Source organism: Pogona vitticeps, chromosome 8, assembly GCF_051106095.1.
Source record: "Pogona vitticeps strain Pit_001003342236 chromosome 8, PviZW2.1, whole genome shotgun sequence".
NCBI lineage: Eukaryota > Metazoa > Chordata > Lepidosauria > Squamata > Agamidae > Pogona > Pogona vitticeps.
The window spans coordinates 6,973,423-6,995,645 of record NC_135790.1 but is presented as its reverse complement, the minus strand read 5'-3'; the positions used below and the strand labels follow the sequence as shown (position 1 = coordinate 6,995,645).

The 22,223-nt window shown below is 42.9% G+C and overlaps 1 protein-coding gene across 8 annotated transcripts in view; it reads right to left on the bottom strand.

The window, feature by feature from the left end:
• Nucleotides 1–301: 301 nt before the first annotated feature.
• PPP2R2A (protein phosphatase 2 regulatory subunit Balpha) overlaps nt 302–22,223 on the bottom strand; it is a 70,534-nt gene continuing 48,612 nt past the window's right edge. For all 8 annotated transcript variants that reach the window (XM_072979078.2, XM_072979079.2, XM_020814138.3 and 5 more), the window contains 7 exons: nt 13,906–14,071; nt 13,039–13,151; nt 9,947–10,124; nt 7,742–7,906; nt 5,968–6,137; nt 3,968–4,059; nt 302–2,060 (listed from right to left, as the gene is read on the bottom strand). In XM_072979078.2, the coding sequence (XP_072835179.1) occupies nt 1,781–2,060; nt 3,968–4,059; nt 5,968–6,137; nt 7,742–7,906; nt 9,947–10,124; nt 13,039–13,151; nt 13,906–14,071 (1,164 nt within the window). In that variant the 3' untranslated portion in view covers nt 302–1,780. The remainder of the gene's footprint in view (nt 2,061–3,967; nt 4,060–5,967; nt 6,138–7,741; nt 7,907–9,946; nt 10,125–13,038; nt 13,152–13,905; nt 14,072–22,223) is intronic.

The following is a 22,223-nucleotide window of genomic DNA, read 5'->3' as shown; positions in this document are numbered from 1 at the left end:
GGAAACTTCCTCCTTTCCGCTGTGAGAACATAAATTTTCTGTCCCTAAGGGGCTGACTGACCTTATGAGGTGGCCTTGCTCCACAACTGTATCCCTGGTTCTTCAGAAGACTCATCTGTTACTTGCAACTGCAGCCTCACCAGCAACATTGGATGGTAAACTGTGCCTGTGCAGAAAATTTTGCTTTTATTTTTCTGTAAGCCAGGCTGAATCCGGTGTGCTGCTTACATTGGAGGAGACAGGCAAACAGCCATCACTGCAGTTACTTGTGGATTTGAAGCATTTTTCTGATAACCACAGCTTTTCAAGTTTATCTTTAATGGCAAGAGTTTCAAAAAAGTCAAATGAAAAAAGGAACACTCATAAGGTAAAACTACATTTCCATTTAAGTTACATAAAATATAGGGGTACTCAAGGATGCAGTGTAATTTTTCAGTCTATTTAAATCACTTTATATTAAATTTTGTATGACGTACTGTTTAAAAAACAGGAAGTTTTAATGACATATTAAAAGAAAGAAAGCACGGTTGTGAGCCCAAATCCTGAACAAGGCATTCAACAAAATGAGGACGAGGATGTTAACATAAAGGGGATGGGGTGGGGGCGGAATTAAGTCCCATAAAACCTTAGTGATATTTTACAAATTTCACCCCTGCCACATTTTACATAAACATGTTAACAGAGAGAAGGGAGGAAGAGGGAAGGTTTATTGATATGACATGAAAGAATTACAATTTAATACTACAGCAGAACCCAAGAGTTTTTTAGTGGAACCTGCTGATAAATACTAAAGTGACATTTTAACATTTTCTATAGGAATCATTTTTTTAAAAAAACAAAAAACCTCCCTTTTCCCTTTCCCCATGTAAAATAATACTGGCTAAAATCAATACCAAAACATTTTAATCATCATGCATCTAAAGTTTTAACAAAAAAAGAGAAAAGAAATTCATATATAAAGAGGTAGATTAAAAAGGAAAAAAAACAGATTCACCATTCTTTGACACTTTTATTCAGTAGATTTCTTTCCCCTTAGTTTTTCCCCCCATTTTTGCAATGCCATACATGGCAAGGAGTGATTACAGTCAATGGTTTATTAAAACATATTTTTTTTGTTCAATGCAGACCCTTTAGACCACTGACCCGTTCATGTGCTTTTCATTTGTTTTTCCCCTCTGTACACCACCACCACCACAAGGCTTTTTTTTTGGGGGGGGAGCATGGGATTGTTTTAAAGGGGTAAAAAGGGAGTCCAGGAGGTGGAGGAGGAATGCTACAAGCCACAGCGAGAATGAGCTGTTATTTCAAAAGAAAAAAAGCCCCTCCCCAATAATACAGTAATGAGGTCACACAATTAAATCCCACAGCATGACTCGAAGGCTTTTTCCTGCCTGGTGGTGGACGTCATCACAATGGAAGGCATAAAAAACTGGAGGAACCGAATGTAGAGAACAGTTCAATCTCTAGTCCATTAGGCAAGATGGTGCAAGTAGTCGTTCCATTTAAAAAAAAAAGTGCCCTACTCTCACCTAAATGGCTAGCAAACATGGAGTACTCCCCACCAGAGAGAGAAAAACCACCCACATAGCTATCTAGAAGAGTGTGCTGGCAATATGGCACATTTTTAAACGCTGGGCAAGGTGTGCCATCATGGACCTCTCTCTGTCTCTCTTGCTCTCCCCAACTCTGTTTTCTCCCCTCTATTGTTTACGGGTACAAATGCTAGGTTCACCTATCGGAACTATGCAGGAAGTGGACTCCTCTGCTAGGAATACTAGCGCTAATTGACTTTGTCTTGAAATATATACAAGTTGTTTGTAGTGGCTACAGCAATGATGTTCTCCTTTGGATGCCAGGCTGTGTGGAGGATCTTCTTGTTGAAGTCTAGGCTGTCAACACTAATCTCGTCCTTCTTCCTTTTGCCGCTCGCACACACTTTGCGGGGTTTCAAAACAGTGCGGGGCTTATTGTTTTCCCGAGAGGCTTCTAAAGTGATATCTCGTTTGGTGTTCCTATCAAACATTCGGAAGAAGTTGTTGTAGGAGCCAGTCATGACAACACTAAAAATGGAGAAGATAAAAGACAGTCAGGAGTCTCCTTCGACAATAATGTCAAGACTCATTTCCCATATCTTACAAATTCACTCAGTGCTGTCACATCAGTGGAGCCAGGCCATGTGCGGTCACCGCTGAAAATCCCAGAAAATCACTGTGGTGTTGTTAGGGGGCAACAGGAATTGAACAGTCTGATCATAGAATAAAGGAATACAGTGGATATTAAATTTATTTGTACAAATAATCTTCACCAATGTCTCTGGATACAACTTTCAAAAATTGAACTTATATCCAGAAATATAATAAAATGGACTATAAATAGTGCAATGATCAGGGAATATGTTGTAATGGACCCTGTCATGGAGGAGGCTGAAGCTTGTGTCAGACATTCACAATTACAGTGGGGTCTTGACTTGAGAATTTAATCCATATTGGAAGGCAGTTCTCAAGTCAAAAAGTCTGTAAGTCAAGTCTCCATTGACCTACAGTGCATTGAAAACCGATTAATCCCGTAACAGGCTGTCTTTGTTCCATTTTGGTTTTTTTCTGGTCTGTAAGTCAAATCTCAGTCTGCAAATCAAACCTAAATTTTGCGGCCACAGAAGTCTGTAACTCAAAAAGTCTGTAAGTCAAGCCGTCTGTAAGTCAAGGGTCCACTGTATTAGATTTATTTGTGGTATTTTATGAGGAGGCTTAGGGAAGAATACACATGACCTCCCTTCATTTCATTCTACACACAAGAGTCAATCACAAACATGGGGAGATTTGAATATGGACCTCCCCATTTCCAGTTTATTAGGCACTACATTCATTGATCCTCATAGAAGTAGTATTCCTCTGACTCACACTGGCTTGTGCACATTACATTGATGTCGTTTCCAGGAAGCAATACCTGTCATTCTGGGAACAGTAACAAGCCCTCTAATTATTACAAAATTATAGTGCAGCTGTGTTAAAAAAAAAGGACAAGGTCTGACATTTCTGTGTCTCACATATGTGACCATCAATGTCCCAAGGTGATCTTCAAGACCAGAGCAGAGTTCTTTCCATTGTCTCACTGTTCTACAAAGGATCTGACACACTTAAACGCGGCTATGATTTGGGTGAGATAATAAAGGAAAGAGGAGATTGGTTATTGTAGGTTTTTCGGGCTGTCTGGCTGTGTTCTTGTGAAAGCCTTCGAGAATACACACAAAGAGGAGACTGTCTGGACTCATAGAATTAGTTCAAATATACAGAAACAACATTCTGCATAGCATAGTGATAAGGAACATTTGGTTCTTCAGACATTTGGAAGCACAGCTTCCAGAAGCCCTACCTACCAGGGCCAAATGGAAAATCTCATGTTCAAATGCTCCATACATGAAAACATATCAATAAATATTTTTAGCCTAGCATGTCTCCTGACACAAGACATTTCTACCTACAGAGAGCATTTTTAACTTTTAAAAACAGCAGTAGCTCACCATACTTTTAAAAATGGCAATAGCTCTCCTACAATCTGAAGTGTGCTCCAGGAAAGACTGCACCACACTGTCTTCTTTTCCAAGTATAAACAGTTTAAAAAACACCTCCCCTCACACCACAAGCCACAATTACTTGGCATCTGTGCACAGTCTGACAGTTAAATATTGATCCCTTTAGGCCTCCAACAAGTATATTAATGGGGTGTGCTCACTGAAGGGGAATTCAACGGGAAAGGCAAAAAGTGGAATCCAGCAAGATGATTCAACTGTAGTGGTAAAGAATTTACAGTAACACACTTGGTAAAGGATTGCTAGTTGCACATGAGCTTTTAGCATGATCCTAACGAATTTATTTCGGCTTAAGCTTTCATGGAATGAACTGGCATCCCCTTCATCAGCTGACTATTCAACTATTGAGGAACAAAAAGGGGGAGATGAGAGACTTGCCTGTCTGATCCATTCCAGCAGCATTCAAATTTATCGAAAATGCAGTCATTTTCATAGAGGGAACAAAGTTTACTTCTGAGGTATTCATGTACCTGGATAAAAAAACAAACATGCACAACTTAGGAAAGTCCACCATAATAACAGAAGGAATGGGTTATTTTAGTGTTGGTTTTGTTTGCTTATTTGGTATAACTGTAAAACTGTTTTCAGTTGATTTTTTTAAATAAGGCTCGCAAAGGCGAGGTCCAGTGATGCTCCCCCTTTGCTACAGTGAGTTTGCTCAGGACTAGAGATGGGCATGAACTGCCAATTTCGTGGTTCGTGCTTGTTTGTTTCTTGGTCAAAATGGTGTTCAATAGTTCCCAGCCCCGCATCCTCTGCCAGGCACCCGCTGCTCAGATGCCGCACCTGGAGGAGGCAGGGGCAAGAAGCTGGGGCACTGACTCTGATTGGGCACCCTGCAGAGGAGGCGGGGCTGTGAAGCATCAAACATCTGCTCGGCTGAGAAATGAACCGCTGAACTGGTGGTTTGTGCCCATCTTTACTCGGGACTGCCAAGCTAGGGACAAAGTTAACATCTTCAGTACCGTGCTTGCTCTTCTCTCCCTCCCTCTGATCGCATACATGCAGCTGTCAGGCCCTAGCTAAGCAATTAGCTCTCAGGGTGAAAAGTTTGCACAGCTCTATCGCACAACATGGGAATATGCAAATGAAGTAAGTAAAACTATGAATAAGGAGGGAAAAAACCCTCCAAATTTCCACACTGAGTATACAAGGCATGTCCTCTGTCATGGGAAAAAGTGTGACATTCTGAACCTGTTCATGGGAAAAGCCATGGCCTGCCAAGGTAACCTGCTGGATGCCCTTGGGCACACTTCTGAAGCCTTTGATGCAGGCTGATACCTAAGCTGAAAAAATTCTAAGCCCCAGATATGCCAACCTGAAACCCCTTCTCTATTTTAAAAGGTTTCATATGCAGCTTGTGAAGCAGCAAAGGGGACTATTAAACAATCATACATCCAAATCACACACCTGTATGTATATACAGAAATAGTTATGCATTTCAAGTGTCTCAAGACTACATTCCTTACACACCATTGCGACCATACTGCTGGGGGATTGCAGACCAACATTTCTAAGCTTTGGTTAGCAATACCAAAAAAAAAGAGAGGCCCTCTTCAGCAAGAGAGAAGCAGATAAAATCATCATGTGACAATAAAACAGCCTCTTAATAACAGCTAATGGTTCTCCTTCCCACACCCAGAAACTCCCAGATGATTCTGCTAGCAGAAGTGGTACGACAGCAGCCTTAAATACTCACCAGGAAATACATCCCATTGAGTTAAATGGCACTTGTTGCTAAGTGCTATGATCTAAAGAATCACATACATGATCAACAGCCATTCTCAACAGGGGCCATATGGCTCCCTGGTATATCTGAAGGGGGGGGGGGGAAACAGATTGAAAACAATTCTTCACACACCACCTTATAAGGTTTGTTATGAGATTTACACAATCCTGATTTGGCCTATATTTCTTTTACATTGTGTTTATGGCAAAAAAAAATGTGACAATGGCTGGTCTAAAGCATTTCATATCAGTGGAAAGTAAGTGCATTTTCTGTGGCTGCAAGTCTGGTTAGAAACCCACCTAGATCTTCCAGACCTGCTTTCTCAAAAGACACAACAATTTGCAGTGCTAAAAAAGGACAAAAAAAATAAATAAAGTACAGAGAGTGGATCCTGGCCCAAAAGGCAGGAGAATTTGACTGGGGTCATACTTTTAAATAAAACGAAGAGGACAAGAAAATATGTACCTTGTTTTGAAGAAACTGTTGGAAGCACAATTCTCAGTTTTGTACATAAAGCTGGAGACAGGTGGAGGCTGCTAATACAGACGACAACCCCACTGGCTGACCACACAGGTCTTATCTACTCAATTCAAGTCACACACTTCTGCTTCCAAACATGAAACCTTAGCTCTGTCTCTTTGTGACATACCTGGTATGTTTCCACAGGTCTGTTTTCCATATTTAAATCCCAAATCTTCACAGACAGATAATCTCTGGTCATCATATATCGACCACTGTGGCTGAATTTAACATCAGATATGGAAGAGATTATTTCAGAGAAAAACGATCGATTGCTGGGATCTTCTGGTTCTTCAAACACTGTGGATAGGAGTCAGATAGCCACTTGCTCAGCTTATTTAATTGAGATGAATATTACCTCCCCCCACCATGTGATAAAACAAGAACTACAATAACAGTCCTGGGACATAAACTGGACTCTGAAGAGAAATGTTGCTAGCATGGTCCCTGGTATGACAGATGGAATTTTGCAGACAGGGATCTGAAAATGTTAAGATGCATGGTGTTTCCATGGGAAACACAAGCAGTAAGTGTGCATGTTTTGCAGAATTGACGGTTTTGTGGTTCATTTATCAAAGCCCTGCCTCCTCCAGCGGGCGCCCACTCAGAGGAAGCACCCAGAGGAGGCAGGGCAGGGAAGCCAGGCCACGGCTTCTGAGTGGGTGCTGCCAGAGGAGGTGGGGGCTTTGAAGCACCAAACACCTGTCTGGCTGATTAACGTACCGGCATGGGCCACCCAACCAGCGGTTTGTGCTCATCTCTAGTAAACAAGTGTTATATGTACACATATCTGTCTGCATGTATCTGTGTGTAGTATCTCAGTACTCAGGCAATCTAAGTATTGTGCCAGGAAGAAACTATTTTTCAACCCATGCAAGAATATACAAATTAAGAAAACATGCCCAATCCCTTTTATTTCTCACAATTTGTTCTACAGTATGATAATAATCAAGAGTAAGGAGCTGAGTAAGTGACTGAAGCCTCATCTCAGGCAAGTCACTGAAAATCTTATTGCAAATGCCACTTACTAGGTAACTGAGATTTCAACATGGACTGTACATCACACTTCTCAAACCATTTCTACAGAAATCTGCTTGAAAAGGAAATACAGCAGTTGTAGATAGCTTGAGTACCCTTGGTCTACTCTTCTGTTTTTGTACTGTTTGCTTAGACTTTACCCCTATCACAGCAGGATTTGTGTGATATGGTCCACTTGTGCACTGCCCTAATATTACAGTATAAAAATAAAAAAGGTGATATATATATCACCTATATATCATATACAGTGGTGCCTCGCTTAACGAGCGCACTGTTTAATGACGAATCCGCATAGCGACATGTTTTTTGCTATCTCTAATGCTATCACATCGCGATGTTTTAATAGGCAAAACATCGCATTGCAATGTTTTGGGAACAGCTGATCGGCGGTTCCAAAATGGCCGCTGGGTGAAGAAAATGGCTGCCCGCAGCGTTTTTGCACCCTGCCCTCGCTTACCGGGCGGCGAAAATGGCGGCCGGATGGAGAATTCCCCACATAGCGGTGAGTTTTTCCCCAATAGGAACGCATTAAACAGAGTTTAAACAGAGTTTAATGCGTTCCTATGGGGTTCCCCCCCCCCCGCATAGCGACGAATCTGGATAGCGACGTTAATCCTGGAATGGATTAACGTCGCTATGCAGGGCACCACTGTATATGATACATATATCATATTAGGGCATTGCACAAGTGGACCATTATCACACAAATTCTGCTGTGATAGGGGTGAAGTCTAAGCAAGGTCTATATATAGAAGTGCTGTGATACTCAGATGATGGATTCAAAAACACACAACACCCTCTTACTTTGTTAGCTGATTTGTTTAAAGAAGGAAAATAAGCCTGTGGGAATTCACAGACATACTTACATTTCGAATGCCTATCACAGAGTGCCGACGCCCTCATGTCGCACAGACGGATTGTTCCTTTACTGCTACTGTAGACAAATGTGTTACAGCTGTTGGGGTGGAATTCGGCTGCTGTTATTACTTCTGTCAGTTCCTCCATGTTGGCAGGTTTAATATCTACAATATCTAGAGGTTTTTAACATTAAGGGAATTTCCTTTTGGTTGTTTCCATAGCCACCTTTGAATCCTTAACCAAAAGCTGGGGACACAATAGATTTCTTGGGGGGGGGCACACTCAGAGTTGGTGGGGTACCTATTTGGCCACCCAATACTTTGAGAACTGCATGTTACAAAGGTGGTATATAAGCAGCTGGACAACTTGGGCTCCAGTAATGCATTTTCATACCCACAGAGTCAGGCACTAATCCCTCTCCTCTATATTTAGCAACATATATTACTCCATTGTAAACAGTGACAATGTCATGCCTACACAAGCAGGTCTCATAATCTGGGAGACTCTCTCCTGTAATTCTGCTTTTTGGTGGAATGGGCTCAGGGTGCAAGAAGATAAAGCAGGACATTGCTCTGCAAGCTTTTGAAGAGGACACAAAAGATAAAGCAAAAATATAAGTTTAATGAAGCAAACTCCCCTTAAACCTACTAATTAATCCTATAATGAACTGCTTGACTCCATTCTCTCTCATTTTATGGCTTAACACAGCGGTTTCCAAACTTGGGTCACCCAGGGTTTCTGGGAGTTGCAGTCCAAGAACACCTGGGTTACCCAAGGTTAGACACCACAGGTTTGACATGAGGATGAGGAATATGTCCACCTCCCCTGCTGAGCAGCAGTTCCCATTTGTCCTACTCAGCACAGCAAACAGGGAGGAATAAAACTTGCAGTTGAACAGATTCTGGAGGGCCACACATCCCCCATGGATGGTTTAGAGCAGGGGTCCTCAACCTTTTTAACACCGTGGACTGGTTGGGGAAGGCGAGGCATCCCCCCGCGCTCGCAGGCATATGCAAAGGGGCGGGTGCGTGCTCACACACATGTGCAAAGGAGCGGGGGCACTTGGGGGGCACTGGCGCACATGCATGAAGGGGCTGTGCGGGGGGAGTGCGTGCAGGGGAGATCTGTCTGACGGCCCCTGGTTTAGAGTTTTCTTTCAAATCTTCTATTTCTCTGAATGTTCTCATATTTTCTTACCTTCTTCCCCCTCCTTAGTAGATAAACAATCTTAGTACTTCTTGTTTAACACTCGACTTAGTTGCCCATTGGGTTTTCCTTCCCTCCTTCCTTGCCGCGCCTTTTTATACTGTGTCTCTTTAATTGTAAAGCATTTTAAATTCCAGAGTATTTGGAGGGCTTTTTCACAAGGGCAGAATATAAATGCAGCAAACAAATAACTCACTCAAGAAGCATAGTTATTTGCTTTCTTTGGTCTTACCCAATGGTCAAAATCCTATTGAGTACATTATTCCTGTGTGAGGGTGATGATGTCAGCATCAAGGAGAGACTGTCGATAACAATCTTAGTGATCACTCTACTTCCTTATAGTAAGACTTTGGGTGAAATGGGTAATCCCAGAGATTGAAGCAGGAATGCCTGAATTATCAGGTATCTCCTCCCCCGGATAATATTCTTAGCAGCAACATATTCCTGGTAACTACAGCATTCCTATTTCAATTGTGGGGTTCACCTGATTCATCTACAATGAGAATGAGTGTAGGTGAGTTGGGCAATGCCGAAAACCAAAGCAGAAACTTTTAAATCATTGGGTTTTTTGTGTGTTTTTTTGCTCATTCCCACCTCCGAATTTTTTTTCTGGAACCTTGGATCTCTTATTTTTCCAATTCTTCTGTGTTAACTCTTTCTATTTTTATGAGTGATGAATGTAATGCTCTGACCACTGCTGTTGCAGGTTTCTTATCTGCAATTTTGAAATTGTCCCCTGCTTCTCGCTTCTAATTTGTGAAATCTGTGTAATTTTACTTTTCCTATTTTGCTTGTGTTGTTGTAACTTGTAAATGCTATTAAAGGTTTCAGAACAATCATTGGCAATCTGCCTCTGTTGGTGATGTCATTCCCCTTACACAGGATTGGGGCTCTCAGTTATTTCTTCCACAGCAACCATTAGCTAATTAAGAGAGGGAGGGATACATGCATTTACTACTAATGGAGGTATTCTTGTCCACTCTGTTGAATATGAGAGAAAAAGATACTAAAACTTCTGTCCGTAATTTCTAAGTGCCACAAATTAATCCGCAAGTCATCTGCAGACAGGTACGTTTCATAGTCACTATTGATGGAAATCGAGTTGATGTGGTATGTGTGGGCGTTGGCAAATATCCTTCTCGGACTGGCTTCCACCATGAGATCCATGGGCCGGAATACTGGCACCTGGAAAGCGCAAGAGGAAAGATCTGTGTTAAGTGTGGCCAGCACAAAGGAAAGACACTCAAGGGCTGGCCAAACAGGCAGGAAACTACCATCTTGGAAAATCAGGACAGACAAAGTTAAAAGGCCATATAGGAAAGTGGCCAGGGCATGCAACCAAAGCTGTCATTATTACTGTCACAAGAATGTAAGAGCAGCTACAGTGAATGAGACCAAAGGCTTATCTCGTTCAGCATTCAGTTCCCACAATGGCCAAACAGATTCCCATGGGAATTCCACAAGCAAAAAGGGAGCACAATAGCAGTCCTGTTCATGTTCCTGAAGCAAATGGTATTGAGAGGCACACTGACACAGACAAGACCTCTGACATAAGAGTCGTTAAGACTTATAGCTATCATTGTCCCTATCCTCCAGGAACTTTTCTATCCCCTTTTAAAGCCATATTACAATAGGAAATTGCATAGCTTGACTCTACACTGTGTGAAGAAGCGCTTCCTTCTCTCTGTCCTGGCACGGTCACCATTCAACTTCATGAGCTGACGCAGAACGTTAAAAACAAAATAGAGAAAAACTTCTCCCCATCCATATACCTGAAACCATCTTCTCTCTCAATCACCTTACCTCCACCAACAAAGTGAGCAGCTACCATATATTCTCTTCTTCTCCTGGTCAGTGGGACACAGAGACCTTAAAGAGTACGATAGCTGTAGCTCTGATTTCTTAATAGAGATGGGCATGAACTGCTGGTTTGACGGTTCGTACTGTTTCATTGATAATCCAAACAGGTGTTCAGTGCTTTCCAAGCCCACCTCTTCTGGGGGACGCCATCCCAGAGGCACAGTGTCCCAGCTTCCTTGCCCTGCCTCCTCCAGTGGGCGCCCAACCAGAGGAGGCTGGCCTTGGAATTGCCAAACACCTGTTTGACAAATAAACGGACCAGCAGTTCATGCCCATTTCTCTTTTTTTAAATATGGACATCATGCCAAACCATGGTTAGTACAAGCCATGTTTGCAAAGCCACTTTTGAAACAGCCGCAGACTAACTTTGGAACCATGGTTTGCCATTGCAATGGTGTGATGCCTGTAGCTACTAATCTTGTAAAAGCGAAAGCAAGAATGAGTCTATGGACATTAAGATGGCTCGCCCCCGCAGGTTACTGGATCCTAATGGATTCCAAGATACCATGTGGGGGATTCTGACTTGGTTGGCGCTCCTATCAATACTCTGATGGATAGCTAGTATACCGTCGCCACCAAGGCGGTCAACATGATCACACCTAAATGCCCCCTCCGCCACCAAGCCCGACCAGTCCCCTGGTTTAACTAGCAGCTGCGGGCCATGAAACGTAATCAGAGAAAGCTAGAGAGCATTTGGAGATGGGCCCCGAAGGAAATTAATATAAAAACTGCCAGGATCGCATCTAACCTCTACCTTGCTAGGGAAAAGGTTGCTAGAAGAGCATTCTTCGCTGACCAGACAAATGAAGCTCACAACCAGCAGGCAGAACTTTTCCATATAGTACACAATCTATTTGGAGCCGACCGCAGTGATAGGCCTCCCTCTAGTATTTCCTGTAACCAATTTACGGCATTTTAAAAATCTAAAGTGGAGGTCATCCGCCGGGACCTTGATCCCTTTCTGCAGACAGTGGATCGAGCTGAGATGTCCAGTGCATCGTCTTGCCCGGTGAGGTTAACTTGCTTTCAACCTGTGACGTCCAATGAGGTGGACAAAGTGCTTGTGTGCTGTCGTGCCACCACCACCTCCTCTTTAGACCCTGGTCTGGCCTGGCTCATCAAAGAAGCCAAGCCGGTAACAACAGAATGGGACACCACAATAATTAATGGGTCTCTCCAGGAGGGCATGGTTCCCCCTGTCCTCAAGTAGACACTCATTACGCCCATTAGAAAGAAACTTAATTTGGCGGCAGACAAAACTGGAAATTATAGGCCTGTCACCAATGTTTCTTTCTTGAGTAAAGTGGTCGAGAGGGTGGTGGCCGATCAGCTCCAGGCCCTCCTGGAGGAAACTGATGCCCCTGATCCATTCCAGTTAGGCTTCAGGCCGCGGCACGATCCGGGCAGCCCATTTCCATCTTCGGAGGACTGCCCGGCTGCGTCCCTATCTTGACATGGGGGTACTCACAACGCTGATTCATGCCCTTGTAATCTCAAGAATAGACTACTGCAGTGCTCTCTACATGGGGCTACCCTTGAGGCTGATGCGGAAACTTCAACCGGTCCAGAATTCGGTGGCCAGATTAATAACTGGGGTGAAGAAATTCCAGCACATCTCCCCCACTCTGGCCACCCTTCATTGGCTATCAGTTCATTTCCGCATCGACTTCCAAGGTTATGATGACAACATTCAAAGCCCTAAATGGTTTAGGACATTGGTACCTATCAGAACGCCTGCTCCCAGCCAGATCTGTCCGTAATACCCATTCTTCACAGGCAAGGCAGTTGAGGGCCTTGACCCTGAAGGAGGCCTGGAGGGAAAGAACGAGAAACCGGGCCTTCTTGGAGGTCGCCCCCCGCCTGTGGAACAACCTGCCTATTGAGATCCGCCTGGCACCCTAACTGGATGGGTTCAATAGACCATTGAAGACCTGGCTCTTCTGCCAGGCTTTCCCGGATCATTAAGATCTCAGCCTCCCTTTTGCCATCCTTTTTGCCATCCTCTCCATCACCCCTTTTACCGCCTTCATTGCCATCTGTTTTAATTTACCCTATTTGGTTATGCATTGATTTATTTTTTATCGTGTTTTAATATTGTTGCTCATATTGCTGTTATCCGCCCAGAGTGGCCTGGTTGCCAGATGGTATGGGACATAAATTCTATAAATAAATAAATATTGCTCTCTTGTCTTGAGCATCCGTCAAACATCCAGGATGGCAAACAGAAGCCACTACTCACCCGTAATGTCGTGACTGTAGTGGGATCCCTATACCGTCCATCTTCTTCCTTCAAGTTATAGCCCTCTGGTCTTTTATCTCTTTCACTGATTTTCCAAAGTTTTATTGTTTTGTCTGAAATATATAATAGCAGTCAGAATCAGGATGGTGAAGAACAACCTCCCTATAAAAAGGATTACTCACAGAATGGAAGAATACAGCCTGAGCTTATACACAGTGGCTGGATAAAACAGGACCATGATTTAAAACACTCCCTGATGATAAGAAGTGACTTGACATGCTGACATGTTTGGAACAATCAAGACTGCTGTTCCATGAAGCCTACCAGTGCCTACAATTCTGCATAACTACGACTGCAATTCTGCATAAAGACAGAATTAGGTACATTTCCATAGCAGAAAGGGAAATTTGCACCATTGTGACTTTCTTACAGTATTCAACCAGGTGTCTCTGAAAAGCTCAAAGGCAAGGTATTTTTACAGGAGGAGCAAACAACACACTTCCTAATATAGCTGTGGAATGTGTGTGCTTCCATCCGGTGTTAACTGGGAATTCCTGCCAAACAGCCCACGATGATTTCAATCATAATCAAGATGATTTCAATCAAATGGCTCAGGAGAAGTTGGAAACTTTGTGTACAGTGGTGTTCCCCATCAGGTCTTATCATTTATATGCTGGCTACGGTTAATGAAGGTTTCTGTCCAACAGTATCTGGAATGTCACAGGTGGTTCACCCTCTCTTGATACGCCAGTTAACGAATGCAAACAGGCAGCTAAACTGACAAAGCAAAATGGGGGTTTGCAAGCTCGGGCCTGGAGGAAACCCTTTCACCAATCATTTTGCACCCCTGAATTCAGAAAGCCTTACCATTTGTAGACAATAAAAACTGAGCAGCATTTTTCTGGGGTAACCACCTAATTTTGTTGATCTTTTCTTCGATTTCTAAGCTTTTCAAGTAATCAAACTCTGGTTCATGGCTTTGAAAGGTACTGTAAACATTGTATTCCCCTCTGCTGTGAGACTGTGTTTTGTTCTGGGCAATGAGAGAGAGAGAGAGAGAGAGAGATATTAAACAATGTGTGGAATTCAAAGCAAAATGACTGTAGTGTATATTTGTTTTATGAATGTATACTCAAATCGTTCTCTCTACGAGTAGCACTCGAATCAGCTAATAATGATAAAATCAGATAAAACAAATACAATTAAACTGCAACAGATTAAGAACACAGTTTAAAAACATCTCAGTAAAAGAACGGTCGGTCACCCACCCACCCCAAAATTAAAACATTTGTTACACAACAAAGCAGCTGAGTTGATGCAGGTCGGCTACAGTTTAGAAGCTGAAGGACCAGCGTGGTTGCGGTCCCTATCCACCCCCTCCACATACCCCAAATCTTGTATCTTTTATTTCTTTTGAACTAATGGCCAACTGTTTTCTTCAGGCAGTGCACCCAGCTACTCTTTGGTGCCTCTACTCTTCCAGAGAAAGGGTTCATAGTTTTCTTTTAAAAGTCTCTTGTCTTTTTTTTTTTTTTTTGGGGGGGGGGTGTTTACCGCAAACTGGCCAACTGTGGCCTCTAGAGGGCCCTTTGGAAGAAAAGGAAAAAAAGAAGGCTAGAGATCTAGGACCTCCCAGGTCCCAGTGGAGCAGAGGCCACCCCTTGACCTCTGGAAGTTGCCCACCCTGATTCAGGATGATGGGAAGGGAACATTAAAGTCACTTTATAACTTGTCATTTTGGAAGAGAGTGGGAAGCTTTTTACTTTTTCACTGGCCAAATCTGCATTCACGAGCATTTGCTGTTGCTTAGTCATTTAGTCGTGTCCAACTTTATGTGACCCCATGGACCAGAGCACACCAGGCATCCCAGAGTTGGGTCAAATTCATACTGGTTGCTTCGATGACACTGTCCAACCATCTCATCCTCTGTCGTCCCCTTCTCCTCTTGCCTTCACACTTTCCCAACATCAGGGTCTTTTCCAGGGAGTCTTCTCTTCTCATGAGATGGCCAAAGTATTGGAGCCTCAGCTTCAGGATCTGCATATCCTGAAGCTGAGCATAGGGGCACCATCTTAAACATAATTTAGTTGCCTGATTGTCTTTAATATATCTTTTTGCAACCCAACAATTATAGGGTGGTCAGCCTCAGTTTCCAGAAGACATTTACACCCATTTTTTCAAAGCCAAAAGTGACCAGACAGTAACTTCCATTTCTAATCCTACTTTGGATTGAAAATGGCCTTTAAATGGCCAACTGCACACGTACACACACATATACACATGAGGCTTTGGGGGACATTTTTATACCAATTATTTCCCCACTTTGGAAATGCTGAGTGGGCACAGCCATACCTGGGGCAGGGTAAACAGGGCTTTGACCTGGTTTCAACCAGGGTGTTGACATTTAGAGGGTGCCACCATTTGCTAGTGGAAAGGCAGGAACCTGCCTTGAGCATAAATGCCCCTTTTTCACCCCTGGGCAGAAGGAAACACAAAACAGGCAGGCTTCATGGGACGGCGGCAGGTCACTCTGTGCTCACATGAGCCCTGGCACAGCCTTTAGGAACACACAAGGAAGAGTGACTTTGCTACAGGATCCCCTGGACAACACATAGAGCTCACTGGACTTCTTTTCACTTCAAGCAGTTATCTACAACTTAACATTTTGGAAAAGCTGTATGCTCCAAACTACACCCAAGGGCTTGATGTCATTAAAAACAAACAAACAAGCAAGCAAAAAACAAAAGAACCCAACTCTTGTGTTTTATGAAGCAAGAGGGAGAAAGAAGCTCAAGTTGATACCATAAACTGGATTTGAGGTCATTGTAATAAACATTTTGCTGGCATGAATCTTGCTCCCATTATCAATTTAGGAACAGTATTCATTTCCTGCCTCTCAACCTGTTCCACGTTACTTCTACTTCTGCATTCCAACCCCAGGCTTGATGGGAACTCAGTGACAAGTGTAATTACATGTCTGCTGAACTCTATGAAGGGATCATGTTTCGGGAGATGCTCTTCGGAGAGCTCTTAACACTACTGGATTTGCACTGAACGGGGAGTATTTCACTAACATGGAACACAGGAATCTGTCATGGTGCAACCTGGAGCACAATTTCCAGAATTCATGGCCTTTAGCCATACCAGCTGGAGCTGATGGGAACTGCAGTGTTTTTACTTGGGGGGGGGGGTTGTATCAGCTTGAGGATGGCTGATGTCCTGACTGCCTTAAGGACCAAACTTTCCCAGTGAACCCAGATGTTAAGATTTTTCCACTATCCCAGGGCAAATAAGCATAAAGTAAATCATAACTAGAATAGACCCATTTGAATCAATGGAACCTACCAAGTGTAATATGCATAAAAATACTACAGTAATATTGACCCCAGCCATAGAGCCATAGCAAACAACAGATGACTACCAGTATGGCCAGTTTAGCAAAAAGAACACAACAATAGACAACAATAGAATATCATTTATCCAGCATGCAGTCTACTGCACTATTGGATCACGTTAACTTATTTAAGGAAACATGATGCTTCCTGTTTCTGAATTCTTCCTTGTCACCTCGATGCCCACAACGTGGCATGAGTCACCAAAACTGGTCAGCATGTGAACCATGTAATGTTCTTCCTCCACCCTTTATTGAGGCCACTCCTCCACGACTTTGAAAACAACAAAAAGAGAGTTATGCCTACACCACAAAAACAACAGTCCTTATCCACAGTGAAGTTGCACTGCCATGATTTTACCCCATTGAGTGTAAAACAGTGCTACGTATGGGTATCCAAAAAGTGGCCTACAATCATGTCAAAGAAGAAATCATGCCACACACCCAGGTTAATAGAGGAAGGCAACTATAATTTAAATTAGCACTTTGGAGGTGATACTGGAGCTACCACTCCTTCAGGCTGCAGCAGAGGGAGAGATGGGAGCATCTCCCCCAAAAGCTTCCGAGGGACCTGCTTCATCTGGTACCTCTGGTCCCCAAATATCTCCACCAGCCAGGCATTATTTTCCTCTCCCCTCTCCATCTGTTCTTCCTTTTGGGTCTTGCCTTGTAGACTGCAAGGTTTGAGGTAAATACAAGCTTTCTATTTGCCTTAAGGAAGCCTGTCTGAGGGACATGGTGGCACTGCAGGTTAAACCACAGAAGCCTCTGTGCTGCAGGGTCAGAAGACCAGCAGTCGTAAGATCGAATCCACGCGACGGAGTGAGCTCCTGTCGCTTGTCCCAGCTCCCGCCAACCTAGCAGTTTGAAAGCATGCAAATGCAAGTAGGTAAATAGGTACCACCACAGTGGGAAGGTAACAGCATTCCATGTCTAGCCACGCTGGCCACGTGACGACGGAAACTGTCTTCGGACAAACACTGGCTCTACGGCTTGGAAACAGGGATGAGCACCACCCCATAGAGTCAGACACGACTGGACTAAATTTCAAGGGGAACCTTTACCTTTAAGCCTTTCTGGGAGCTCCTTTGGTTCAAGAGCTCTCTGAATGTATCCTTGCTGGAACTGATTGTGGCTAACTGAAGAACCATTAGGACACTTCCTGTTGCACAATCTGGTGCACGGCCCGGCACAAGGCTCCTTGCACTTCATCAATTAACTGCTATTAGCCCAGGAAAATTAGACAAACCTTACACAACAACCAAAGGGATTCTGACCACTATATGTTTTCTTTTACTTTCAAAATTATTATTTTACTCATATGAAAATCTCTATGATTTAGCCAGTTAATCAGAATTTTCTTTAAACTGCACAACAGCTCTACGTTTATTATTGCACTCCTTTATTTGAAATAATTCTATATCACTTTTCATTCAAACAAAAACGCAAAAGAATTTTACACTGCTTTAGTATTACAGTGATGCCTCACTTACCGATGTTAATCCGTGCAGCAAAAATTGCTGCAAAGCGATAACATCGCTAAGCGATTTTAAAAAGCCCATAGAAACGCATTAAAACGTGTTTAATGCGTTCCTATGGGCTTAAAAACTAACCTTATGTGAAAATCCTCCATTGCAGCGGCCATTTTCGGTTTCTCTAAAGCGAGGACACACAGCGGGCGGCCATTTTTTCCCAGCGGCCATTTTGGAACTGCCAATCAGCTGGCCGAAAATGGGGGCTTTGCGATGATCGCTTCCCCGCGATGATCGCAAAGCGAATTTTCCCCATAGGAAACATCACAAAGCGATCGCTTTTGCAATCGCAAAAACAGCGTCGCTAAGCGATTTCATCGCTCAACGGAGTGATTGCTAAGCGAGGCACCACTGTATATCCCTTTAACTATCGTAGTCTCCTCCATAATTATAAAGCAAACTACTCTGAAAGAGCACTTTACAAGTAGTAATGGCAGATTCACTGATTACGCAGTAATTAAATATAAATACTTTCATTTGAAAGGAGCTCCTTTGCTAGCTCCCTGGGGACGGGGGGGTTGTTATAATCAACTTATCCTGGCATTTAGTGAAGTGGCCAGAAGTTTCCCAGGGACAAGCGGAAAGGCAGAGGGCTGTTTCAGACAGAATCACCATGTAACAGGGGGTTCTTGCAATTTTTATTTTCAGGCATAGCTCAGTGGTAAGGGCTCCTGCTTTGCACATAGAAGACTGCATCTTCAAACCCTCAGCTTTTCCAGGTAGGGTTTCCGCCCTTACGCCTGGTGGCACAGATAGTCCTGAGCCTCAAGGACAGAAACAGCCATAGGGGACCAGGAGTCGTGCAAATCCCAGTCCTAGTTTAGCAAGGGGTGCAAAGTGGATTTACAGGAATAAAAAGCACCTTAAACCTTCCCCATGCAGTAGTCTTCTCTAGATCAGCCATTCTCAACGCAGGGCCATATGGCCCCTGGGGCGCCCTGGCACATTTAAAGGGGTCACAGACTGAAAAATGTGAGATGTTCTGAAAGATATATGTTTGCCATTGTATCCTTGTTTGACGGGGAGTTGTGGAACCTTAGAAGAGTTCATAAAAGGGTATGGCCAAAAAAATGGTTGTTACAGATGCTCTTTAACAAGTAGTACTGCACAGAACATATTTGCCCTGTTGACTATGTATCGTCATCAAATGCAAAAGCACAAAGCCCTTTCATCAGCCATTGTTATTTAGTTACTACATGAAGGAGTTTAACTAAAACCAGTGATACAGAAGTTTCAAAAGAAGTAGCTGTGTTAATTTGTTTCCGTTATAGATACTTGAACAGAATGGGGGGGGGGAGAACAGGGAACAAACCAAACAAGGAAAAAAAGCTCACACTGAAACAAATTTGTTAGTAATTAAGGTGTTACAATACGTTTCCCTAGATTTTCATTTCTTCCCTTTAATTTTGCCGTTTAGTAGTACAGAAATGTAATGCATAAACGAATGAAGGCATCTCTCACCAGCTGTACTCCCGCTAGGTGGCGCCAAAAGATCAAAGCAACCTTCGTGGTAAGGAAGAATTACTATTTAAGAGGTGCAAAAGGACCCAAGGTCACCTGAGTTAAAAAGGTGATGTTTAACCACTGTGTGATTCCCAGAGCTTCCACTATTTCAAAAATTGGTCAGTATATACACTGGGGCTTCGATACCCACTTATATTTAATGCATGGAATTGCATCATACCATTGACACTAAACTTGACCATAAAAAGGACTTGGGCAATAAAAAAAATGCTTTCTGAATCCCTGAGAGGTTACACGAGGGAAAAAAACTTGCTTACAAGGATGAAGTTTGGCCTCTATTACCAGGGACAAGATGGATTAAAGCAAGCCTTTTAATATTTTGTTCCCTATTTTAGAATGCTACAGGAGACCAGAGCACATGCTGAATGAAATTATATGCAGTGGAACTGGTCCTTCTTATATCAGTTAAGACATTCTTTGGAACAGCCCCACTGCATACATTCCACAAGTTTGCAGGTGGGGAAAGTGGGTATGAATTTTATATTTATATAAAATATAATATAGTTATATATAAATATATAATTCATACCCACTTTCCCCACCTGCAAACTTGTGGAATGTATGCATTGGGGCTTATATTTTATACAAATATAAAACCCAGCTCTTTATGCCCCTGTCCTTCTACAAGTTGTTCACCTTCAGGTGCAAGATGTTTTAAAATATCAACAAGAGTAAGCAGCATTACGTGCCATAAAGATTGTTGGCGAAACTTTTCTCTAAGGTCTAAAATCCAACGGATAGTCCCAGTTAGAGCAGAGCCATCAAATCAATGGGACTTTCTTATATGCCAGCTTACTGCAGATCTACACTAGTCGGGACTGCTGTGCTGTGAATTTTTATTTTGAAAATGAGCACATTCAGCCATCTCAAACCTGGCCTGTAGACTGAAGTAGCTTTTCAGCATCTCAAGAAGTCCATGTTTTCTGGACTTCTTTACTGAACCAGACAACTCACTATGCTGTGTAGGTCATTAATACAATTAAGTATGGATGAGAAGTCAAAACAACAAAAAGTTTAGGGGAGATAAGATGGTTGGATTCATGCATGGACAGTTGGATGGTGGGGTTCATATATGTAAGAAAGAAGCCTTCTTCAAATTATTATCAGGATGGAGGAAGATGAGGACATCCATCTAGGTTCCATGCCTTCCAACTCTGACTTTTTCCTGTTGACAAGGAAGGCCTGCAACAACATTTGGCCCAAAACTGGGAAATGCAATTTGGGGAAGGGGGGTACAACCTTCAGAACAACCCCCAAAAAACAACTTTCCCAAGATTTGGATGAAGTGCATTAAATGCATATTGGTAAGAGGTTTGGAAGAAGTGTGGCAGTACATAACAGCAAGAAAAAACTGCAGCGATGGCCTGGTTTAGGTACTGAGGTTGTGGTGGATGGTGGATCTGTCTGGATGAGTAATTCTGGGACATACAGTCCAAAAATGGAAATTTTCCATGTTCTGCTTTGGCTGAGGTTACAGAACTCTGTGTGATCAGGATCTGTAACAAGCCAAGGCATATCATTTCAAAGAGACCTTTGCCTTCCTGATATTACAGACAGAAGGCACAACCTTGGGCCTTGCAACTTGAATGCTTAGAAACATGTGGCAGTTTTGGGATCAGAATTGTAATTCTATGATCAGTGAACAACTTTTATCAAGCCAGCCTTAGAGACGTTTGCAAACAGGCTGAGATACCTCTGTGCTCACGTGTGTGAAAAGCAAGCAATCTGTCTTTTAAGAAAGGGGCTTTTCTTTCCTTTTAGGCCATGGACACACAAAACTTTTGTTGCATACATGGAGCGCTGCATACATAGGCTTCTGAAAGACACACCCTTGCAAGAGCAAATTGGCTGAACAGACTCAGAGCCATTTAATGGAAATTGAAGAAACACTTGCTATTCAAGTGATAAATATATCCTGTGCTCATAAAATGTTCAGTGCCTGTTCTGCTCCTGTATGTCAATTCTATTTACTGCACAAGGAGGGGGAGAAGGGAGAAAAAACTATGTCAGGCAATCTATTATGGGCAGAAATGTAGGCTACTTCGAAAGGATTTTACGAGAACAAAAGAAGAATGTTATTTTGAAGCTCAAGGTTTGCAGGAAAAGCACTGCCGTAACAAGTTACATACAATAGTTTGGAGCCAAATAACTGTACGCTGAAGGGGGAAACAGATGAATGTCCCTCTGTGAACTATTCAGCCAGCATTAGCAGAATACTGCACAATGGACAGCAACCACCATATAACCCTCAAAACACTGATTTCATCTGCTTTTTGAAGTGAGGATGAGCTGGACCTGGTTGCTACTTGCACAGGAAACCACCAGGTAACATTAGCTATCTCCAGATAGGTGCAGAAAAGAACCTTGTCTAAAAACGTGGAACAGCTGCTACCAGCCAGGGTTGGCGATGCTATGCTAAATACACCAGTGGGTTGACTCACCAGAAAGAAGTTTCTTATGTTGCTAAAGCTGTCCTATACAGAATTAGAAAACTGGTCCATCTAGGTCAGCCAGCCTAGAGTAGACCCAGCTTTCCTATTTCTGAGCTCCTAGATATTACTGTACTTCAACTCCCATCTTTTCCCAACAACTGGACACACTGGCCAGCCACGATGGTAACCACAGTCTAATACACCTGGAGCTTCACATCTGTGGCCTACATTCAGTGGCAGATGTGATCAATTTTTGCAACAGTTACATAGCCACCAGTTTTGAACCATTTCTTTATACCTTGTACA